Source organism: Peromyscus maniculatus, chromosome 12, assembly GCF_049852395.1.
Source record: "Peromyscus maniculatus bairdii isolate BWxNUB_F1_BW_parent chromosome 12, HU_Pman_BW_mat_3.1, whole genome shotgun sequence".
NCBI classification, from domain to species: Eukaryota; Metazoa; Chordata; class Mammalia; order Rodentia; family Cricetidae; genus Peromyscus; species Peromyscus maniculatus.
The window spans coordinates 20,733,910-20,758,389 of NC_134863.1; the positions used below are offsets into that span (position 1 = coordinate 20,733,910).

General features: G+C 40.4%; 1 protein-coding gene across 4 annotated transcripts in view; it reads left to right on the forward strand.

Annotated features, from left to right (window-relative positions):
- Nucleotides 1–24,480, forward strand: part of Opa1 (OPA1 mitochondrial dynamin like GTPase) — a 74,872-nt gene that overhangs the window by 14,004 nt on the left and 36,388 nt on the right. For 2 of the 4 annotated variants that reach the window (XM_006974472.4, XM_006974471.4), the window contains 15 exons: nt 2,376–2,486; nt 6,727–6,780; nt 9,669–9,773; nt 11,786–11,872; nt 12,416–12,529; nt 16,881–16,961; nt 17,064–17,138; nt 17,628–17,699; nt 17,783–17,882; nt 18,136–18,266; nt 20,083–20,155; nt 20,257–20,329; nt 21,154–21,269; nt 21,916–21,980; nt 22,666–22,742. In XM_006974472.4, the coding sequence (XP_006974534.1) occupies nt 2,376–2,486; nt 6,727–6,780; nt 9,669–9,773; nt 11,786–11,872; nt 12,416–12,529; nt 16,881–16,961; nt 17,064–17,138; nt 17,628–17,699; nt 17,783–17,882; nt 18,136–18,266; nt 20,083–20,155; nt 20,257–20,329; nt 21,154–21,269; nt 21,916–21,980; nt 22,666–22,742 (1,334 nt within the window). The remainder of the gene's footprint in view (nt 1–2,375; nt 2,487–6,726; nt 6,781–9,668; nt 9,774–11,785; nt 11,873–12,415; nt 12,530–16,880; nt 16,962–17,063; nt 17,139–17,627; nt 17,700–17,782; nt 17,883–18,135; nt 18,267–20,082; nt 20,156–20,256; nt 20,330–21,153; nt 21,270–21,915; nt 21,981–22,665; nt 22,743–24,480) is intronic. The other 2 variants (XM_006974474.4, XM_006974473.4) reach the window with 1 other exon arrangement.

Here is a 24,480-nt window from a genome sequence, read left to right on the forward strand (position 1 = left end):
GTTAATCATAATCATTGTGATTTGTAGCCATCACTGTGATCTACATATAATATTTTTTAAATGATGATTCCTTGAGAGAAAAGAGTTCACGGTCAGGAGAGTGTTGCTGGCAAAGGTGTGTTTTGTACATCTGTGTGTCTGGTCCCTCTGTCTCTTGGCTGTTGTGATGCTCAGAGACTGGCAGCTGCACAGCCTGTTAGTTAGTCCTCAGAGCTGGGGGAGTGAGCTTAGGATGCATAGCTTAGTGTAAGCCGTTTTTTCCTGTGTCTAATTCTTGTTTTCTCCTACTTTTTTTTAGGAGGTAACAGTTAATTTCACCAGTCTTCAGTAACAGTGCTTCAGTAACAGACTTGGAAGGAAAGTGAGGTGTCCTAGGAAGAGTGGTTTCGGGTAGTCTAATAGACGTTACCAATTAACTCTATAGCTGTGGGTAGACACAAGCAGTGACTCGGTGCGCTAGTTAAGCTAAGTCAAAATTACTTGGCATTTTATAAGTCAGTATCAGTGGTATGTAAATATTAACAGGTATTCTACCAGGTATGTCCAACCTTTTGACACCATGACACTTGTCACGTGACACCGTGACAAGTTGTCATTTACAAAATTCACACTTGAAAACTGCACAATTGACTTTAAAAAAGTCAACCAAATATAATGTTTTAAGTAAGTTTGTGCTGCATGTGGCCCATGGGTGTTGTGTTGGACTCACTTGCAGGCTAACACAGGAAGCCTTCTTTGAGCACTTGTTTGTGTCATCCCAATACTGGGTGATTAGAAGACATGATGATCAAGATAAATGTGCTAGTGCACAACCCTGCTAAATGACTTTCTGTTGTTTGATGTATGGAATGATAAAAATGATGGGAAAAATTAAGATAGCTGGCAGTGACTTTGATAAATTTGTCAGTGATCATAAATATAAATATATATATATATATATATATATATATACACACACATACATACATACACACGCATATATATTATATGTCTTGAGAGCATCAGTAGCTGGGTCATCGATGAGTCCTTTGGTACTATTGAATCGGGAACAAGTGCTGACATTTCTCTCGTCAGCTGCTTTCGTCCTGTGATTTGCCGTAAATCGGTCTCATTCATTGTCTCATACTGACAGTAATCTTAGTATCAAAACAAAATGAAACGAAAATCCCCAAATTTCTATCCATTTTTCTATAACTTAAAACATATCACTGTAATGCAGCCCCACCCCTACCCCTGTGCCTGTATCATTTTTAGGAACTCTTTTTATGGTTACCTAATTTCTTGGCTATGTAGGGTAAATTAAGCTTTCTACAAACTAAAATTCGAATGTACTGTCAACCAGCCTTTTTATTTTAAGAGACTTTCTAATACTACAAACCAGTATTTTTGACAATTATTTTTTGAAATCTAAAGCTCAAGGCCTGGTTTAGGCTAGTTTAGTGATTACTAGCTTTGCTGCCTTTAGTTTTGACTTGGTAAGTCTGAGCCCCTTGTTTTTGAACACACTACACTGTTCAAATTGGTTGTTGGAACGTACCGTTTAGTTTTTCTGACTGAGAAAACATCAGTCTAGTATCACTGTTGAATCTCAGTTGTCTTTTTCTTCACTTACCTCAAAGTTGGCTAGCTCATAGGCCAGCAGTTTACAACATAAAGGGACCCCTTAGCTCAGCAGGCAGAAGGTCACGTGTGTTTTAGTATGTGCCATTGTACCACGTGTGAACACAAATACTCACCATGTACCAGCTTAACCTTTAATGATTGAGTAGAATCAGTGTTAGGGGGTAAAAAAAAGGTAATATGGTCCAGCTAGCTTTTACTTGTCAGTTTTCATAATAACTGTGTTGTCTCTGTATCTTAATTATGTTGTTGTTTTTTTTTTTTTTTTTGTAATTGGCGTGTACTTAGTTACTTTCTCAGAAGCTATTCTGTTTTCTGTCCAAACAGCTCATAAAAAGAGAAAATGCAGTCACACTGGTTATGTGATGTTTCAGGTCAGCGGCATACATTAGTTAGTACACATTGGCAGTTTCATAAAGAGTTTACCAAGGAGTCCAGGGAGCTGCCATGCTGCCTTCCTTGAGCACGCCCATTGTCTGGTTCCCCTGTGTTGCCATTGTCTGGCCGGCCGTTAAGTCAGCGGTCTGTGCACACTCACCTTCACTCTGTAAACCATGCTATTTATTTTTCCTGAGGGAGATGGAAGTGCAGTGCAGAGCCCATTTGTGGGATGGCACTGTGGGGCGTGAGTTTCCATTTGTGTTTTAAGCTCTCCATCCCTCCCTGTCTTGCATCTGTTCTTCTGTTGTACCCTTTGGTTTAACATTGTTCTCCTCCCCAATTTTCCTCTTCTCCTCATTGTAAACTCATGGCAGGGTCTGCTTGGTGAGCTCATTCTCTTACAACAGCAAATTCAAGAGCACGAAGAGGAAGCACGCAGAGCCGCTGGCCAGTATAGCACGAGCTATGCCCACCAGAAGCGCAAGGTGATGCTTGGTTACGGGGGCTATTGATGCATCGCACTAATCAGCCATTTCTGCCAAGATCATGTTGCCTTAATCTGTTGATGGGCTCCATCATGGGAAATTACCTTTAACAAATTCAATTCAAAAGATACATCATACCCCCTAAAGTGGATAGTATAGACAAAGCCCAAAACATAAGCTCAAGTATAGGAAGTTAAGTTCGGAAGATTAGATTATCTCTGAGCATCCATGGATTTGTATTTAGGATGAAACTGGATTATTGTTTATGTGATCCAGTTGAGTCACTCAGATACTTGGGTTTTGAAGCTGTCATGAAGTTCTTGAAAATATGCTTTTAACTATGAGGTCAAAGCCCCACAGGGTCAGTCTCTGGGTTCTGTACAATGAAGGAAGTGTAATGATTATACATTTATATGCAGATCTTAAACTAATTCAGTGTGTAGATCAGTTTTAAAGCTATGTACAAACCTTACCCAGGAAAAGAGTCAGTCATATCTAGTTAGATTCTTGTTTGCTCTTACATCTAAATCAAGGGATATTACAGATACACACTCGATGCAATGTTTCTACTGGCTAATCTTGGTGGTGGTTAATACTTGAGAGTGTCCATCATAGTTCACTCAATGTCACTTCCTGGCTTTTCTCAATCCCATGGCTGTACAACCAACAACTGTACAACAACAACAAAATATATATTGTTTAGTTTTCAATGAATGGATAAAATAAGTAGAAGAAGAAAACAAGTGATTTCATCATTGTAGTTAAAGTAGATATCTTGAGGAAGGACTTATTTAACCATCCTCTAATTCCATGTGTTGTGACTATATCATTTAGATACTCTAAGAAGCCAGATGCTGTCACTGAGCTGTCCATCCCTTAGGTTTGTTACAGAAAGGAGTGGGAGGAGTTTGTATGTTCTGGAATGTTAGAAATATGAATCGAGTGCCAAGCACAATCTGGTCTCTTTTCAAAATGATAGGATTGAAATGCGACCCTTCTGTCTGCCATCTCAAGACCTAAGATGCAGTTTAACATTACACCAGCATGCTGCTAATCCTGACCTTTCTGGGGGTGTACCAGTTGATCTTCTGCAATAGCAGATATGCCTGCTTTACAAGTCTTCAGACTTCAGGATATCATTCCTGTTCTAATGGCTGGTTGTTCACTCAACCCCTTTGTTCCTCTCTTTGGGGTTTGTGACTAGAGTGACAGAGCTGGACTTCTGTCTGCTTTGTCTGTACAGGAACACTTAGTGGGACCCCAGCCAGGGCTTGGTCCTGCCCACTGTGTAGTTAGTTGTGGGATGGTAATGGCACATTAAAAATGCTTGATGCCAACCCATAGTGGCCCCGTTCGTGCCGTCCTGAAAGCCCGGTTTCATGGTTTCTTCCTCTGTTCCACTATGGTTAGGACAGAGATGTCGTCAGCTCTTCACCATCATGGCCAAATCTGTGTTCCTGCAACTATCATTCCAGACATCTGAGGTTAGCAGGAGGCCTAAGTAAACCACAGGCACTTTTAATTCCTTTAAATATTTATTTCTCTGTTCTTGAAGAACCTAGGTCTTCGTTTTTTAGTATTTTGTTAGAAGTAAAATTTTTGGCTATATCTTCTGAGCAAAGAGATCACCAGAGGCCAGAGGTATTGGTTGTTTTCCTCCTAAGAATGTGTGCAGATAGAATTTTCCAGAGATTCTCAGATCCATATTTGACTATTTCAGAACAGCCCCCAAGGACTTACTAGAAGGAAATCAGTTCTGAGACAGTGTTCTCAGGAGGAGCACACAGTGTTCTCTTCACTTGAGCTCATTTGTGCTGAAGATCCCACCCTTTCTCCCTCAGTTTCACAGCCTTGGGAGTGTGGGAGACCGTTGTTTCATTCCTGCCAGGGTGACTTTAAAATTAATTTCATAATAAAAACTAGATATGTTACACCACAAAATGTGAGTCTCATATTGCAAGTAGCTGAGGAAAACATACTAAGTTGTCTAAAGAGGGAGGGGGAAGTATAGGCCTCACAAGCATGAGGACCTGAGTTGGATCCCCAGAACCCATGTGAAAATGACAGGTATGGTGGCACGCTCTTGTAATCCCAGTGCTAAGGAGACCTAGGGCTCCTGGGGCTCCCTGGCTAGCCGGCCTAGTCTAATTGGAGAGCTCTAGAGCAGTGAGAGACCCTGGCTCTAAGGAGGTTACAATGTCCCTCACGGTGACACCAAGCTAAGCTTCTGACCTCCACATGCATACGTATTTAAAAAACAACTACAGTAAATGACAGAGTAGAAGTAGCTCATGCTAGTCTCTTAAGAAAACCTGCAAAAATTGCCTTCTTACCAATCTTTAATACTTAGTATTATAAACCTAAAATTTTTTATCCTATATCTTAGGAAAAAAAAGTAAGACCTCAGTTTTTACTACCTACCTTAAAACATTAATTTGGATCCTTATTAAATGAAGCAGCTAGGAAGTATGCCATTTTATAATATTCTAATTGATTGTTTTGACTTCTTATGTAGTCTTTTTTAACCCAGCTACTAAGTTAACCTTTTATAGACCTTGGCTTATATTAACATTTTAACTTTTTAATTTAGTTATATTAGTTTCTTAATTATCCTCCCACATGCTGAGTCATGTTGAATTTTTTATAGTAATTCAGGATATATTTATTGCAAGAAATCACTTGATTTACATTTATAACTAAAACAAAAACAAAGTAGATCATGGTGGCAAAAAAACCTTTAACCCCAGCCCTTGGGAGGCAGAAGCAGGCCAATCTTTGTTGAGTTTAGGGCCAGCCTGGTCTACATAGAGAGACCCTGTCTCAAGAAGAAAAAAGTAAAGCAAAAACAGTTGGAAGTATTTGTGCTTATATATCTTATTGTAAATTTGCTACAGTTGGATGGATATTTAGTGGAAGAAAGTACATCCCAGTACCTTTGAAATGAGTCAGGAATTTAATCTGCATCATAAATTTCTATGCTCATACATTATAGAATGATGATCTTAATATGTGGTCTTAATATGGAGTGATCTGGTTCTTCTTTGGTCTTTGGGTTGTGGGCTCTTCGATTTGCCTAACTCCTCACACTTTAAGAGACTTAATAATTCTTGTCCAGTCTACCTGAGCACACATAATCAAAATGGAAAGGTAGATTACACCAGCAAGTCTCTGTCACCACTCAAGGCTAAAAATAAAATCTGTGTCACCAATCTCATTACAAAATAATGTTAAGAGGTTTTCAAGCACAGACATTAGGGAGAAAAATGTACCTGTCATTCCTAGCAAGTATTATCACCTCTGAAAACATGGGGAGATGTGGAAAAGTTATTTGGAATTAGTTAAAAATCTAAAAATAGCATTCTGTAACACAGACAAGATTTATTAATGTCTACCTCAATACAAAAATATCATGTAAAACCTGAGGAAGACAACTCTGTGCCCTTTCAAGAAGTCAGTGCACATGTACGTGAACCTGTCATATGTGACACTGTTTTCATTGTATGTTGTTTATAATTATATTGGGACGACTTTAAACTATTCTACAATGAAGTCTGGAGACTTTTAAAAGTCTTAGAACTATTGATAACAATTTGAAGTAGTTTACACAATACTGTAAATTTTATTTTTATGTTCAAATCAGCTTTAGTTGCTTAACTTGGTTTCATTTCTACAGATATATTTGTCCCGTTGACAGTTAGTGGATGTTGCATTGGAATTGAACTTAAAAACAAGCTTCTGGCTCCACTTAACTCTGAAGATGCCAGTTAGTCCCTGTGTCTGTTGGGTGTGCACATCTCTGCTGGTAGTGAGGAAGGAAAGTTGTTCTTTAGAAGATCTGCTGTAGCCATGAGCTTTTGCAATGCTGGGGACAGTGACTTGGACCTGGAGTCCCCGGGCTTGTGTCTGGAGAAATGCAGTGCTCTGGATGTTAGGTTCCTGTGCCTTAGTACAAAACAACCTCCTGATAGAGCAAACCCCGCTGTCCATGTCTGCTTTTTCTAACAAGTCTTTCATAACAAATGGCTAGAATGGTGACAAGACAATGACTCCTTGATGTTTCTATTTATAAGATTTTGATGAACTGATTTTATTGATGAGTACAAGTATTTTTATTATCTTAAATATTCACTTGTTTTAAGTTTTATTTTAAATATGCATATACTTGGTGCTTCTTTAAAACTGTAGCTTATTGTATATTCTAAACCCACTCAGCTAAAATTAATCCATCTTAAATATTTAGGTGTCAGACAAAGAGAAGATTGACCAACTTCAAGAGGAACTTCTGCATACTCAGGTAACTCTAGTCAGTAAGAGAACCCAGCACTCTTCCTTGTGAGCTGCTGGGGGCTGCTGAGCCCAGGGCATCATACATGGCGGGCATGTGTCCTGACACTGAGCAGCATCCTCAGCCCCAGGGACTTCTTTAGGATATGGACAGCAGCTTCTTTTTCCAGCAAAGCAAAAGTCAGAATACTTAGTGACAGACCCTTAGCGCTGACAATAATGTTTGTATCTACCAAAACTAATTGAGAAACAGGGAATAAAGAAGAAACCAAGTGAATACCAGGTTAATTCATTATGTAGAGATTCCTATTTTGAGTGATTCTTATCCTTATTTTAAGGATAAATCATTGTGGGAGGGGAATGGGTAAAAGTATTTTCACTTTGCTTGGCTAAATATAAAATAAAGAGATTTGAGTTTCACATATCTCTGCTGAGTCCCCAAAAGCCTTTCTTTGCTTCTCTGGAACCTGAAATCATTTAAAATTTTTTCCTAAAGATAATTCTGCTGGTATAAGCCTCTCTCTTAGGGCTAATGATAGAAATGATGATTTAAAAATCAGTTCTGTACAATATAATGAATTCCAACCTTCCTTGCTGGTAGATTTGCCAACAGTGGTTATTCTGTACTAATAACATCTAGTAGTTAAGACTTGTTTTTATAAGCCACAAGGCATATTTATCATCTTGGGTCTTTCTAGGGAAAAATTAAAAGAAGGGGCAGTCTAATTGAAATCAAGCAGCTATAGATTTCTGATATGTGATTTTCCTTGAACTGTTCATGGAGTCTCCTGTGTAATTAATTGACCAGTGCTTTGGCACCTGTCTTTCTCAAGGCTTCTCTGCCATGAGTTAAGACTTGTTACTCTGCTTACTGCTCAGACCACTGTTCCCTTTTAGTGTACTCAGGAAATTATTCTTTAAAAAAGAAAGAAAGAACACTGTTTTGAGAGTGTGGTCCCTGGAGCCATGGCATCCGTATCCCTGGGAGCTCATTAGAAGTGCAGATTCTTAGCCCATCCTAAACCCAATGGGTCAGATTCGCTTGAGTTCACAGAGTCAGTGAACTCAGTGGTCTTTGGAGCATTTTGCAGCTCTTTTTTGTTTATATGGTTTGGGTTTGGGAGAGGATCTCACCGGGTAGCTGACCTGGAACTCAAATCCTCTTGCCTTAGTCTCCTAAATGCCTACTCCCCTTTAAACCCAGCTACATACAGTCTTCATTGTTAAAGTCCTTAAGGTAATTATGATACACCCTACCTAGATTTTGAGAATTTTTTGGTTCTACATAAGCATGCGCAACCTCCTGACTTTGTAACACAACCCGACTACAAGGTTCACACTGAAGAACCACACAATCAAGTTACAAAATGAAATCACACACAAAAGCATTTATAATGTATTCACAACTGGCCACAGGTAGGACACACCTGTTCATTTGTGCTTCTGAGTGGCTGCAGGTTGACACTTGTGTCAAGGAAAGAAAATGTTGATTCCCCAAACTGATTTCATATGTACAAAGAAATCTGCCAATGAACTGTACCCCACAGTTAGGCAGTTCCAGTTGTAGCCACTTAGTGTGGCTACACTGTGTGAGGACCATGTACTATACGGAGCTGTGCAGTCAGCCCCTTTACCTGTGATTCTTGGGTAAAGGAAATACACAGGCTGCATGGGGAGTTTTTAATTTCCATTTGAAAGGGGTAACAGATGGGAATTAATGTTAACAATGTATTTTACTTAATGCAATGTGTTCCAAATCATTTCAACATGTTGTCCATATAGCAGATAGCACACTATTTCAAGTGCTCAGTAACTGGGTGACGAGTGACTTTAAACAGCCAAGAAATATTAGACTCTTACTATATCCTTACAGGCTGTGAGGATATGCTTTATTAAATACGTTTATCATACAATCCAATAGTTCTCTTTGTGTTGTGCCATATAATTAACTAGAGATGTTTTCTCTAATTAGGCCTCACTTGCATGTTCTGTAAGGATAGGACCTTATTTCCTGTTATTGACCATTTTCTCAGGAGTTTAAAACCTTAAAAAGTCTTAGAAATGTTTTCCCTGATGTGATATAAGTTGTACATCTACGCATTCTGCTGATTATGGGGGAAGTTTGATTCTTAATTTCCTGTATAAACTAAGATGACCAATTTGAACAGCTCACCCTGAAAAGCAAAGTTATGTTACCATTTAGCTCCTTTGAAATAATAACCCTAAATAAATTGATTTTCTTAAGTATTTGTTTTTATATCAGTATTCTAAGTACAAACTCCTCAAACAAACATGGACATTTGACCAAATCTGGAAGAGTTTAAGCCTCTCACTTAACAGACCTGTTTAAATGCTCTTTCCTCGGTGACCTTAGGACAAGTTAGCAGTGTTGCTAACCTTAAGCCTCCTGTTTGTAAAACCTCTACTCAGGGCTTTCTGTAAAGGGTCATCACACGATGCATGCATGGGTGTTACTCACTCATGTTTTATATCATACCAGCTTTCTTAATTATGTCAAATGAGAATAATTTAATTTTGGCCAAATAGCCTTATATTGGGGACTTAATTTTGAAATTGTATGAAATATTAGGTATAGTCCAGACTTCTTTAAGTTCTTAAATTTTTAGTATTTTTAAGTTATTTCTTCAACATAAGCAAATAAATTTTTAAGTTAAATGCTAAATTATAATGGAAATTATGGATTTCACTGCTTGCTTGAAATAATCATAATTTTATTTTCTTCACATTGTCATGGAATATTTCTAAATGTAATAATAATTTTAAGTGTAACTAGTTAAGTCATATAACTTCAGAACTTTGGGAGATTTTAATTAGACTTAATATTTATTTGTTAACCCATCTTTTTCTTACACAGTCCTGTGTATTGTCTTGTTGCAGTTAAAGTATCAGAGGATCTTGGAGCGTTTGGAAAAGGAGAACAAAGAGCTGAGAAAATTGGTACTGCAGAAGGATGACAAAGGCATCCATCATAGGAAACTTAAGGTACTTTATCTGAATTTGGTAGGTCTCAGATCGTTGACATTTCACATTGTGTATTTTTAGTTTATCTTCTTTCAAAAATATTGTATGTATTGGTGTTTTGCCTGAATGTATGTCTATGTATCACGTGCATGCCTGGTGCCTGTGGAGGCCAGAAGAGGGCATCAGATCCCTTGAAACCTACAATTACAGGTAGTTGTGAAAGCTGATGTGTAGATACTGGGAATTGAACCTGGGTTCTCTGGAAGAGCAGCCAGTGCTCTTAACCACTGAGCCATCTCTCCAGCTCCTAAACGATAAAAAATTTTAATAAATTATGGAGTGTTTTATCGTCTTTTTCAATTCTAGCCAATGTAAATATTTCATAAATTGTAGTTTTATCATCATATAGTATGCCCAAATTCATCATATAGTATACCCATAAAATCTTCATATTTAAAGAGGACTTTCTTATGAATCAATCTATTTTCATAAAATACCTAGTTTATCTTCAGGCTTAACATCCACATCTATAAAATTGGGATTCTTTTAAGTAATTTTCAAAAATTATCGTGTGTGTGTGTGTGTGTGTGTGTGTGTGTGTGTGTGTGTGTGTGTAGGACAAGGAATAAATCTGTGAGGTTGGTTCTCTCTTTCCCCGTTTACTGGGTTCGAGAAATTGAGTTCAGGGTACCATACCAGGCTTGCATGCTGTGTGCCTGTACTTGCTCAGCTGTCTTGGCTGCCCAAATTAGGATTGTTAGTTTGTTGACACCTTAAGTAGCACCTGCCACTGCCATCTCACTAGGATTTCCACTTCATTTTGTCTTCAGTTTTGAAATTTGACACTTTCTTTCCAAGGTAATTTTCTACTACAGCAATTAAAATAAAGTTTTAAAATAAGTGTATGTTGGTGTTATTGTAACCAACATCTTGTTAATTACCACTATCAATAAATTAAGTTCTACTATCACCACAGACCCAAGCCAGATGTGTTAAGTTGACATGATTCTTTTAACTTGAAAGTTTAACGCTATAATCAGTGTCTCAGAAAAAGTAAAGATGAGTTGCTGCAGCGTACCAGAACCATGGTGAATCATGGTACACATTCTAGAACCAAGATCCAAAGATGTCACTCTAGTTTAATAAGCATGGTGTAGTAGCTTGGACTGTAACTCATCACCACTGCACGAAAGCCTGACTGACTTTACAAGTGCTGTTGGCCACTGAAAAGTCATGCTCAAGTGTTAGGAAATAGAGAGAGTTGCCTTAGACATGGTGTTTTTCCTCATGAGATACAATGGTAATGAAATGTGTGCGTTTTTAGGCAGATGTGAGAGCAGCTGTTTGCCCTTCAGGTGTTTCTATGAATTAAGAGGCAAAAATATCCTTAAACTCTCATAAAGTTCCCACCTCGGTATTAAAACTTACCTTAGTAAATGCTTGATGGTTACTGTTCCTTCTCCCATAGATAATTTACTTGACGCTGTTGTGTTCGAGACGCCATGCTCCGTCCTGGTCTCCAGAGAACAGCAATGCAGGCGTTTGCCCTTGACTCCCATTACAGCCTTTGCCATCCCTAGGGCTCTTCCCCATCCCTGTCTGTCCTCAGGCTCTCGCGTGCGTGCTTCCTGCCCCCCCTCACTCTGTCGTGTGCTCTCTCTCCTGCTTTCCACCTTCTCCTCTGCTGTTCTCACACCCGAGTCTGACAGAGTAGTTTCTCTGTCACTTGGTCACCTGGCCCCTTATTTGACTTTTATGGCAGTTAGCTTATTAATGTTAATGAGCGTTCCCTTTTACCATCCAATTAGATTATGAAATCCTAAATGAATGAACTTTTTATTAAGTCAGGTATATTTTAATTAAACTGAAGAAGTAGAATTTTTATTCTTACACTGGTTTTACTATGAAAATATATTTTTGTAATTAGAAAAAGCAATGCAAATTTGAATTTATCCACGTTTTCTCTTAGTATAACTGTAGTCTTTTATTGTTTGATTTTTTTTCAGACTTTTACTAATTTTAATTTTTTGCAGAAATCTTTGATTGATATGTATTCTGAAGTTCTTGATGTTCTCTCCGATTATGATGCCAGTTATAATACACAAGACCATCTACCACGGGTAAGGGGAGGATGGACGGGGACCTGCGTCATCGGGAAAGCACTCTCCTTATATTGTCATAATCCTGCGTTCCTGGGATACCTTAACCACTAAGCTTTGTTGGCTCCTTATTGGGGGACCATAAAAGTAAATATATGTGTTTTCACAGAAAACTGTCAGATATTTGCCATTATACATTTTTTATAATCTTAAAATACCTGAGCAAAAAATTAAACACATGGGTGAAATTTAATAAAATTTAAAGTATGTTAGTAAAATGTAAACTGGCTATGGAAAATATTTGTGGAAAGTTAATGATCTAGTTGTAGAAATAACTCTTAACTAAAAATTTGACTATAAATAATGGATCCAATTAATGCTTTTGCTATGTGTATCTTCAGAGTGCCCACATGCATCAACCCTCATTCTTAAAAAAAAAAAAAAATCACTTCTTTTGGCTATAAATGTCTTAAAAGATTTTTTTAAATGATGTCATTCAAACTCTACTTACATTTAATTTGGCATCAGAAAAATACTAGTAAGTGCTGTTTGTCTTGTGATTAGGTTGTTGTGGTTGGAGATCAGAGTGCTGGGAAAACAAGTGTGCTGGAAATGATCGCTCAAGCGCGGATATTCCCACGAGGCTCCGGGGAGATGATGACCCGTTCTCCAGTGAAGGTAGGGAAGGAGGCCATCTCCCTGAAGGACCTTAGAGAAGGCACCACTTGAGCATTCACATGAAGACTTCTTTCGCTTCCTTACTTCTCTTCAGTAAGAGGGCTTCTGACACAGCATTTGGAAGCATTCCCCCTGTGGCAGTGAGTGGGAGGCACCGCCAGGGCACATGTGCAGAGCTGAGAGGATAAGTGAAGGGAGAGGGGCCGGAGGGAAAGGACATGGGGGCAGTGGTTGTCCAGGTGATACCCTGAGTCCTCTTGATGGCATTCGGGATGGGACACAGAGGCTGAGAAAGAGAACGTTGGAATTGGACTCAACGACATAGATCACTTCCCAGAGTATTTATATGCTGGGTATCAGGATGTATTTAGCTAGAAAAAAAGATAAAAGAAAACATTGCAAGAACAAAGTCACTGAAGTAAAGGAGGCGCGTGTGTGTGTGTGTGTGTGTGTGTGTGTGTGTGTGTGTGTGTGTGTACACACTCATTGCCCATATATAAAACTACTAACATCTCACCAACGGAGACAGGGAGATAGTAAATGACTGTAGACTGTTTGATTAAGCAAATATTTATTCAGCTCTTAATATATGCCAGCATTGGTATACCAGGCATTTGCAACCTTTTGACATTGTGGTATTATATACAAAACACTTGAGAACCATGCAGCCATGTTACCAAGTAAGTAAATAAATAAGTATATCAATGTCTTAAGTAAGTTTATGATTTGGTGTTGGGTCACAGTCACAGTTATTCTAGGGCACATGTAGCCCATAGGCCACAGTTGGGATATACCTGGCATTAGACAGTGTGCAGTAAATTAAAGAAGATTCTTGCCATAAGCATAATAAATATATAAATATTTACACTATTTAGTATGTTAGAAATGGAGCCAGTGGGGGTGACAGGATCCTTGTAGGTGGTATAGCTAAGGTGGCATTTGAACCAAGATTTACAGAGAGTGAGGGAAGTAGTCATGTTGCAGTCTGTTACAGTTAGGTTCCAAGCAGAGACTAGCTGGTGCACAGCTCCTAAAGTGATGGGGTTAATCCTGTTTGAGGAATAATAAAGAGGCCGTGTAATGGGCCACAGTGAAGTCCTCAGTGACAGAGAGATAATGAATGGCAGGGATAAGCAGATCATTAGGGCCTGCCAGACCAGTTTACAGAGTGTGATTTTTTTTTTTTTTTTTTTTTTTTTGGTTTTTCGAGACAGGGTTTCTCTGTGTAGTTTTGCGCCTTTCCTGGAGCTCACTTGGTAGCCCAGGCTGGCCTCGAACTCACAGCGATCCACCTGGCTCTGCCTCCCGAGTGCTGGGATTAAAGGCGTGCGCCACCACCGCCCGGCGCAGAGTGTGATTTTTATTTTAAATAAAATGGGAAGCCAGTGAAGTCTCGAGCAGAGTTCCAGTACCTTCTAAAAGAGTCTGGCTGCTGTGTTGAAAAGAGGTATTGGCAAGTGGGTCAAATCACAGAGATCAGGTGAAGGGCAGCTGGATTAGATGATACTTGGATGCAGGAAGTATTAATGAGGGTGAAAAGAATTGGTGGGCTCATGAAACGATTTTTAAAGTACAACCAACACGATTTGTTGACCGATTGATAAGAAGAGACCAGTCATCTAGGAATTGGGTTTTGACCTGAACAGATTAAAGGGTGTTATTTGCATAGAAACATCTAGGTAGGTCCAGTTTGAGAAAGATGTTCCAGAGTTGGACTTTCTTGCTAAAGGGAGATAATAAATAGGTAGCTGGATGTACAGATTTAGGGAATGGTCTGGACTGGAGACATAAATCTTGGAGTCAAGATGAGATATCTGCTGGCTAAGATCTCAAAGGAGTGAATGGACCTTAAGACGCAGGACCTGCTAGATTAAGAAAAAGGAAGCAGTTTGGAACTCGAGAGGCTGGTCAGCCAGAACCAGAACCGTGGTATCAACTGCGAGTCGGGAAAAGAAGTGTCCAAGAGGACGGGACCTGAGGAGCAAGGGACCAGCTCAGCAAGGCTGAGCACCAGGCATTTGGTTTACCGCGAGGCCAAGTGAAGTGGCTGGGTGGTGTGGAGACTTTCTGCTTGCTTCTGCGTCCTTGGTGAAATAAGTCGCCAGGTTATCAGCTGTTAAGAGAGAGGCGGAGACTGAGGCAGGAGAACAAAAACAGAGGAAAGCAATCTCTTCCTAGGATATTGAAGTAACTCTGCTGATAAAATTGGGTAAATGAAGTCACCAGGAAGGCTGTGGGCATAAATTTCAGGTGAATCTGTGTGGCTAGGGGATTGGTTATTGTTTTTCTTTCACATTCATCTGATAGAGGTCGAGATAAAGTAGTTCAGAATGAGAAAAATTGAAATCACCAAGAAGTGCGATCAGAATTGTGGTAGAAAGGGAGACGGTGCTGTCTGGGTGGAACTGCACCAAGGTGAAGTAGTGAGCAGTATAGTGTGAGTTACAGTATTCTGTGGGGTCTGCCTGTGAGCTGGACCATGCTGTGTGTTAGTGGTTCTTCCTTCATTGATTGGGAGTATTTTGTGTGTATCCATTCTACATCCATTATGCATCAATGGGAGTCTAGTGTACTTCCAGTGTAGACAGGTGAAGCCCAGAGTGAACCTGTGCTTCATATCATGCCCAGTAATCAGTATAAAAACATTGGGAGTTCATCTTTTACTTTGCTACAGGTACCATAATTGTAGAGTCTTGTTTTTATCAAAATCTCAATCATTCAATTTTACCAATAAAGACTCGGGAGCCAGATGCCGGGGTGAAAGCCTGCTAGCTCAACGAGGCAAAGAAAGCACCTTCCTCCTCTGCTGACATTCCAGAAAAAGACCTTTCTCCTAGCCAGCTCAAACAAGACTCCTCCAACTCAGTGTCCCTCCCTTCTACCTCCTATGCGGCTCTCTCTCCATCCTCCTGACTCCCTCTTACCCTCTCTATTTTTTTCTTGTTCACTTCCAGTCAACTGGTTGCTTGCTCCACCTCTTGACCTGTGGCTGACTTTATTTAATCCTGTTCACATTAGTCAAGCAGAAAGCTCTTGGACTAAAGGTGTGCGCTAGGGCTGAGCCACACAACTAGAAACAGGTTTTTCCAGTAAATAACGCAATCTCGGGGTTCACAGTGTGATCAAATATCCTGCAACTGTAGAGGCTTTGGGTAATACTTGAGGAAATTAATGGCCCTGGGAGGAGGCTGCCTTCAAATAGACAAGGCCATTGGCCGTCTGTTCACCACGACTCCTACGTCTTGATGTGCTCCTGTTTGTGTCTCCTCAGATCAGTGAAACTGGCAAATCTGGACTTAGTATTTCAGCTTCTTTACCCCAGCTTTCTGCGTGGGTCTAAATATCCATGTCTTGAAGGGACATTGCACATAAGATGAGGGTTGGTTTTTGGTGATTGATTTCTGCAGCTCATTTTTTGCTAATCTTGACACTTGAGGTCACAGTTGCTTAAAAACCCGAATTCCATTTGTTTGTTTGTTTGTTTTGGTCTGTTTGACAATGTAATTGCTGTGGAGTTTCAGTTTTCCTCTTAGCCTTTGTCCTGCACCACAAATGAGCAAGTACTCAAGGAAAATAGCTGCAGGACAATCCCCTAAGGCCTTTGGGATCTGGGATGCAGGACAATCCCCTAAGGCCTTTGGGATCTGGGGTACTTAGGCCCAGCCACCAGAGCTGCTTTTAGCAGCTGGTTTTGTTTTCTTGTGTAACCTGCCTAGCTTATCTCAGGGAAGCAAATACATTTTCAATGTTAACAGTATAATTATGATACCCTGAAATGAGTACACTAAAGATTAAGGAATAGCAAGTTTAGAAGCTCTAGTAAAATGACTCAGTGTCACTGCATTTTGTTAAATACTCCATTTGAATGCCTTTCCTAAGAAGCCTGCGGTGACCCCTGGCAGCCAGGGTCAGTCTGTCTGTAGTACCATGTCTTCCTTCCACCACACTCTTCCTGTCTATGTGGAGTGAGACCTTAAGCGGAGGCTGTCAGGCTGTTCCCCATCTCTAACACTTGTTGTATAGTTAATGGATTGAGGAATGGTGACCAGATGAACTGTCCTCTCCCTGAACTCATCTCTGAATTCTTCAGGCTGTGGAGGGACAGTTTCTCTGCTTGGTGTCTGCAGAGCATCCCCTGGGGGAGAGGGGCCAGCAGCACCCTAGGTCATAAGAGACGGAGAACTTCCCAGTCTCCTTGCAGAGTGTCAGCAAGGTGCCGCACAGTGCCGAGCAGCCGTGCTGACTGCTCCTGACTGTAGCATAAAGGTGCAGTGATGGACCTGTCGGCACTGGGCAGGTGCTGTGAATTAATGTCAGTGTGAAGGTGTCTTACATGTTCCTGTCCCTTCAGGTGACTCTCAGCGAAGGCCCTCACCATGTGGCCTTGTTTAAAGATAGCTCTCGGGAGTTTGACCTTACCAAGGAGGAAGACGTAAGTAGCATTCAAATCAGATTTGTGGCTGTGCTCCAAGACCAAGAAGTGACTTATTTGTCATTCAGGTTATCACAGGACTTCGTTCTTTTCCATTGACAGCTTGCGGCATTAAGACATGAAATCGAACTCCGGATGAGGAAAAATGTGAAAGAAGGCTGTACTGTTAGCCCTGAGGTAAGGGCAGCAATCCTTTCAGCATGATTTGGAGATAGCAAGTTCTTATGGATATTAATAATTAATATGGATATGCTGTTTGGATTGTAGCTTTTCCAAGATTTTTTTTTTATTTTTATTTTTTTTTTTAGTTTCTTGTTTTGTTTTTCCTTTTTTCGAGACACAGTCTCACTATGTAGTCCAGGCTGGCACTCAGTATGTAGATGAAGCTAGCCTTGAACTTACAAAGATCCACCTGCCTCACAAATGCTGGGATAAAAGGCGTGTGCCACCACACTGCAGATTTTTTTTTTAATGTTCTAAATAATGTATCATTGAAGGGAGGATTTTCTAGAATAATTACTTTGGGATCAAAAGAAAATAACTTTTCTGAATAAAAATAAATAAAATATCTGAATGAACAAGATTGAAAATTTTCAGAATATTTATCACCACAAATATTCTTAAGAAATTCACCCCCAAGAGATTTTTTTTGTCCTTCCTGAATAGACCATCTCTTTAAACGTCAAAGGCCCTGGGCTGCAGAGGATGGTGCTTGTGGACTTGCCTGGTGTGATCAATGTAAGTCCATACAGAAGATGTGTTTCATTTTATTCCTGCTGTGGAAGCCATTTATAATGACACTTAACCCCTTTTTCTTCCAGACTGTGACATCAGGCATGGCTCCTGACACAAAGGAGACTATTTTCAGTATCAGCAAGGCTTACATGCAGAACCCTAATGCCATCATCCTGTGTATTCAGGGTAAGTCCCCCAGATACTCAACTGCACCCAGCCTCTCCTCTTCGAACTTGAAGTATTGCTGCAGTATCTGTCATGTAAGCTCGCATGCACGTGTGTTCTCACTGCGCCTGTCATTTTAGTAGTAAATGGAATTGAGGATGTCACTTTTGACATCATTGGGATTTTTATTGGCTACATTCCTAAAGCAAATGTATCAAGACTACATTTTCACACTCAGCTTTGTAATTATTACACTGTTATTTTCTTTTTTCAGATGGATCTGTAGATGCTGAGCGCAGTATTGTTACAGACTTGGTCAGTCAAATGGATCCTCATGGAAGAAGAACCATATTTGTTTTGACCAAAGTAGACCTGGCAGAAAAAAATGTAGCCAGTCCAAGCAGGGTGAGGTCAAGTTTGTGTGTGTGTGTGTGTGTGTGTGTGTGTGTGTGTGTGTGTGTGTGTGTGTGTGTGTGTGTGTTGGTGTTTTGGCTTCTCATCTAGTGGGAATGAAGACATTTATGATGTGATCACATAGGTTGTGATGAGTTACTAGTCAAATAATACGCAGTGCTTAGAATGGTTCTCGGGCACCAAGTGTTGTGTAACTTATGACTGGCTTGTTTACAAATGATAATTTCATGTTCGGTAGTCCCTGTAGAACAGTGGCATCAGGTCCTTATCCTCAGTGCTACTGCAGAGGATGCCTCTCTTTCCCACCTTAAACCTCTGTGTCAGGGTCCCCAGACATAGCAGCCTCAGGTGCGGTGATTCTTTCAAAGGACCCATAGGGTCACCACATAGTCATAGTTGCCACAAAGACACATTACAGAGCCATGAAGGAGAAGATGCGTGGGATACAGTCTAGAGGCAGCCTGTTCATGTCTCCAGGAGCCTTCTCTCAGGCTGGTCAGAGAGATGGTACCAAAATTCCAAATTCTCAGAAGAAAACTGGTCAGGACATACCAGGAATGCCAGACACAGGCCAGCAGACCTTTTGTAGGGTCCTCTTGGGCCTGCTGTGGCAACTTGTCCTTGAACCTCTGCCCCTCTGCCCCTCTGCCTTGTTTTATGTTTTTGCTTGTGAGCCTAACCTTTAATGGCCAAGCCGCCTCTCCAGCCCTCCTTGCCTTATTTTAAGAGCAAGGCAGTATTGTTGTGGCAGTGTTGGTGCTCATGGGAAGAGAAGGAGCAAAGTAGAGCCAGTGTCTGTGGCCTCCTTTCTCCCCAATGCTTTCATTCCTCCTTCTCTGGGGCAGTCACTTTGGATTTCACTGGAGATGCAGATGAAGCTTACTTCAGGCCTTTCGATGGCAAAGACTCGGTTTTAGTCTAGCTTTGCCTTGTCTCACCACAGTGGTAATCGGAATGGGCGTCCAGAAGGGGAAATTCTCACATCGTGTATGAATGATAAATTTATGTAAATATTCATTTTCCTGTGCCCAGACTCCATAGTTTTTTATGTCACTTAGAAAAGGATTTTTGTCCTTAAAAGAGTTGAAAACCAATCTAAAATATATTGTTTCAAGTAGAGAAGAGAAATTAGTAAAAGATAATCCAGCTTAGTGAGAATCTAGATAATCAGGGCCCACAAAATGTATCAGCAGGTAAAGGTGCTATGGCCAAATCTGAGTTTGATCCCTGAAACCCACAGAGTAGAAGGAGAGAGCTGACTCCTATGAATTGTCTTCTGACCTCTACATGCATGTCCAAACATACATATACAGATGAACAAATGTCATTTTTTAATTTAATAGAACAATTTAAATTTTTAAATATGCAAAGCAACTATAAGGAAAAAGTAATGAAGCTATTTCTTGAGTGCTTCTCTCTGCCAGGCTTGGTGCTCAGTGCTATTATCTCATAACCTCAGTAACCTTGTATTAAAATTATCTCACTGACTTATGGTCACATAGCTAGGAAATGGTAGAACAAGCACTCCAGCCAAGGTCTGACTCCAAAGCACTGTGAATCAGTCGTTTCAAGTTTTGATCTAGGTATACACATTTTAATATGACATTTTTAATACATAAAGTTAAGTCTATTTCCCTCAGATAACAATCAGAACACATTTATATGCTTTTGAACAGATATATGTATGCTGATAAGTATATATATGTACAGAGTTTTTTTAGTATTTTGCTTTCTAAATTGCATGTTGTGCTTTTAAAAACTAACTAAGTCTATATTTCACATTTATTTTCCCAATTTGTTAAAACAGATACAACAGATAATTGAAGGCAAGCTCTTCCCAATGAAAGCTCTGGGTTATTTTGCTGTTGTAACAGGAAAAGGTATGCAGAGATGGATCATTATAACTTAATTTTAGCTTTTGTTGTTTTCAGATAATAAAAATTAATTTTCTTGATGAAAATTTGGTCATCATCTTTCCTAGGAAACAGCTCTGAAAGCATCGAAGCTATAAGGGAATATGAAGAAGAATTCTTTCAGAATTCAAAACTCCTAAAGTAGGTGTCGTGTAACAGTATTCCGAGTCTCTACAGTGAGAGCGTAGCTTACACTGAACTGCTTCAGCTGCACCGACCATGTCTGGGAACAGTCTTCTGTGGGCTCTCCGTCCACGTGGTGATCTGAACCCAATGAGGCTGTCCTGGAGCACTCTTGGATAGAACAGAAGCAGTCTGTCTATCACATGGTGCAGCAGATGGCAGGACAGACTGCCTCTGCAGATGTGGACTGAGAGACAGCCCTCACACCTCTTATATCCGTTTCCCTAGAAAGTGATTTTTTGATTAATTTTTCCTATTTTAAATATGTGTGCGCATTTCTCTTATAATAGAAAAAGTTGGAGTGGGAGGTGACAACAGGATGTTCCTGAGTAGATCCTGGAAGAAATTGACAGAAAATAAGACACTGAACCACAAATCAAAATAGAGGGACTAAAACAGCCATTTCAGAATCACCCTGAAAGTTTCTACATAGTTTCTGGAAATAGACAAGCATGCTTGCTCCATATTGGTACAGAAGGAAGGAAGGACAGTCCTGCAGCCATAGCCAAGGATTCCCTTTAGGAAAGGAAGCGAGGAGCCTGTAGAACTGTGCTGCCCACTGTGGTGCTCACTGGTCATGTGCACACGCCAGACTGGCCAGTGTTTGGTAGGACAACAGCCACACTAGCCATGCTTCGAGAGCTCAGTAACACATGTGGCGGGTGCCTGCCTGCTGGACAGGTCAGGTGCCCCATTTCCTCACTGCAGAAAGTTCCTGGGCAGCGTAGTGTGCAGTAAGCGCTCCTTTGCCATTCTGACACGCTAGCTCTGGTCTCCTGTAGGACAAGTATGCTAAAGGCACACCAGGTCACCACGAGAAATCTAAGCCTTGCTGTGTCCGACTGCTTTTGGAAAATGGTTCGCGAGTCAGTTGAACAACAGGCTGATAGCTTCAAAGGTAAGCTGGCTTGCTTGAAGCAGACCCACAAATCCAGGCATGTGATTTACTATTGGTCAGCATGTGGAAAAAAGAGAAACCAAACCTTCTATTTTACAAGATCCGATTTTCCCCTTCAGAGGCCCCATTACAGAGTTCTCAGAAGCAGCGGGTTTGCAGCAGTGTTTAGAGATAGCTTGATAGCCTGTGGAGAACTAGGACCCTCCCTTACAGGAAGAAGGGAAACCGGGAGGCCTGCCTTGTACTGTTTCCCCAAGCCCACATAGCTGCATCCACTGAGAGCACGTTCTCCTCCCCTCTTGCCATTTGGAAAGTTCACTTGCTGTTGTTTATCCCACTTAGTCCTACAGCAGTTTCGTGTTGTCTTTATTTCCATTTCACAGATGAGAAAACAGAGGTGCAGGGTAATTTACATAACCAGTGCCACATAGCGTTAGACCAGGATCTGAATTACAGCGCCAGGGTCCATCTGTGGCTTTGTGAGCTGAGCATGGAGAAACGAGAAGTGAGAAGAATAGTTGAGACAACTCTGACAGTAATAGCATCAGAACGGCAGGGCACCAGGACGTGCTCAGAAACTCAGCTAATGCACAAGCCGAGAGGTACCTTCTTCACAGTCAGACTGGGCATCTTCCTTTCTCCACAGCCACACGGTTTAACCTGGAGACGGAGTGGAAGAATAACTACCCTCGCCTGCGAGAGCTGGACAGGGTAATAATATCTGAGTGCCCCACGGTCTGGTGTTTGCTTTAATTCACTGTGTGCTTGCAGAGTTGTTATCTGCTGAGCAAAATTGCTGTGATCTTCTTGATAATTACCTAAGGGTATTTATCTTTACTACAGTAATTTTAACTATTATAACATTTTAAAATAATTAGGAATCAGAATGTAAAACATGTTAAAATGATTTCTGAAAAAATTACAAATATTCTTTACTAGTCTTATTAATGTATACTTAAGTAATCTGTTTTTTGTTTTTAATTATACATTAGCTTTTTACTTTGTTGGTATTTATATTGGACATGTAGAGTCTAATGGGAACTAAATATGTTTTTCTTTAATTTTAAAATAGCATTAGTTGTAAGATCCAACATTATCTTACTATTACTGATCACTAAATTGTGTGTGTTGGTTCTTTAGCATTAGTATGTGGAAATGCTATTTTAAAAAACTGCAGTCAGAATTGGAAAGGGTAGACATGGCGACTGCCTCTTGCTCCTTATCTGAGTAGTGGTGTTCCTAAAGGAGACTAGAAGGTCATTTGCTGCTCTCGCATCTTTAAACCAAAACTTAGTCAACACAGCCTGTTCATGTCCTCCTTTTGGTTATCTCTGAAGATCAGACGGGACAAATGCAGTGGCTTGTGACAATCCTAACTTGTCTCTGTGTTGCCTAGAATGAACTATTTGAAAAAGCTAAAAACGAGATCCTTGACGAAGTTATCAGCCTGAGCCAGGTTACTCCAAAACACTGGTGAGTATGAATCCCTGTCTCAGTGTCGTTTCTCTCTAAAGCAGAAGAAAGCAGTGAGTTTTGTTGCCTGGGTTCATCTCTCGAGATGCAGTAGGCAAAGAGTAAACTGTGTCTCCTGTAGAAATAGCTGCATTGTAGTCTGTCAGCTGACCGTCTGGACAGTGGCTTGCTTACTCAAGGCTCCCTTTGAATCTACTTTGTTATTTCGATAGACTCATTTACATATAATTTCATAAAATTGCCACAAAGTAACCTAACCGGAGAATAGCATAGGGAACATTGATCTGTAAAGGAACAAGGGTGTGTGCTCTTTAGATGTCATTCAGGACCAGAAGTAACTGGTGATTTCTGTGACATGTATGTAGTGTGCTGTGTACAGTAACATTTTTTTAATTTGTGTGGGGGGGCGTGTTTTGCCTGCATGTGTCTGTGTAGCACACGCATACCTGTTGCCCACAGAGGCAGCAGAGGACGCTGGGTCCCCTGGAACTGGAGTTGCAGGCGGCCGTGTGCTGCCTTGTGGGTGCTGGGAATAGAACTCGTTTCCTCTGCTGTAGCCGCCAGCGCTTACATCACTAGCCATCTCTCCAGACCCACTATGTGTTAGGTTTTCATTGCTTCCTACTTTTTTTTTTAAACAAATTCATCCTTTTGAAAATTGCATATGAATCCTAGGGCAAGCTGTCATCTTCAATTTATGTTTATGTAATTGTAGGCATTCTTAAATTGATTGAAACAGGGCATCATAAACAGACAGACTAAAGCAGGGATGGTGGCAGATGCTTGTAATCCCAGCATGCAGGAGGAGGAAGCAGGAGAACACAAATTCCAAGGCAGCCTGTACTGCATAGGAGACCTCATAACCACAGCAGGACAGGCTGCATGCAGCTCGAGTGGGCTGCATGTGAAGAGCCTGGAAGTTTGTAGTTACATTTTAATTAACAAATTCCTCATGCCTAATTTATCTTCTAATAAACCTGTGGTACTTAAGAACCTCTCACTCTTGGCGCAAAACGATCCTTACCACCATTCATGATACATAGTTTTAGTACCTCTGTTTGCCCAGTCACTGATTAGTAGCACATGGAGTCGACAGCAGCCTAAGTTTGAATTTGTTCTCACTGGTTTCCCCATCTCGGGGCCCTGCCTTCCTCTTTCTTAAGTCATCGATATTTGCCAGATTCCTTACTCTCCTTGTTAAGAAGAAGATATCTGGTCTTATTTTTACTGTTGACTGGTTAGTCAAATATATATGACACAAACTGTTTTGTTTCTTATTTATATTTTAAACCAGTTCAGTGACTTTGTACAATTCAGTTAGCTCATAAAATTACAAGAGAGAGGGGCTGGAGAGATGGCTAGCGATGAACTCAGAGGTTAAGAGCACTGGCTGTTCTTCCTGAAGTCCTGAGTTCAATTCCCAGCAACCACATACATGGTGTCTCACAACCATCTATAGTGAGATCTGGTGCCCTCTTCTGGCCTGCAGGAATACATGCAGGCAGAACACTGTATACATAGTAAGTAAGTAAATAAATCTTTAAAAGAAAATTACAAGAGAGATACAGATATGTAGATATGTACATAAGTAAAATGTAAATGCACCGAAGTATAACTAATTAATATAATACTAGTTGCCTTTATGTAGAGCAATGCTAAAATGCTAAAATTTTATATATAGCCACACTGAAATAAGCCTAAAAGGTAAATCTGTTTTGTTTACTACACAAGGCACTTA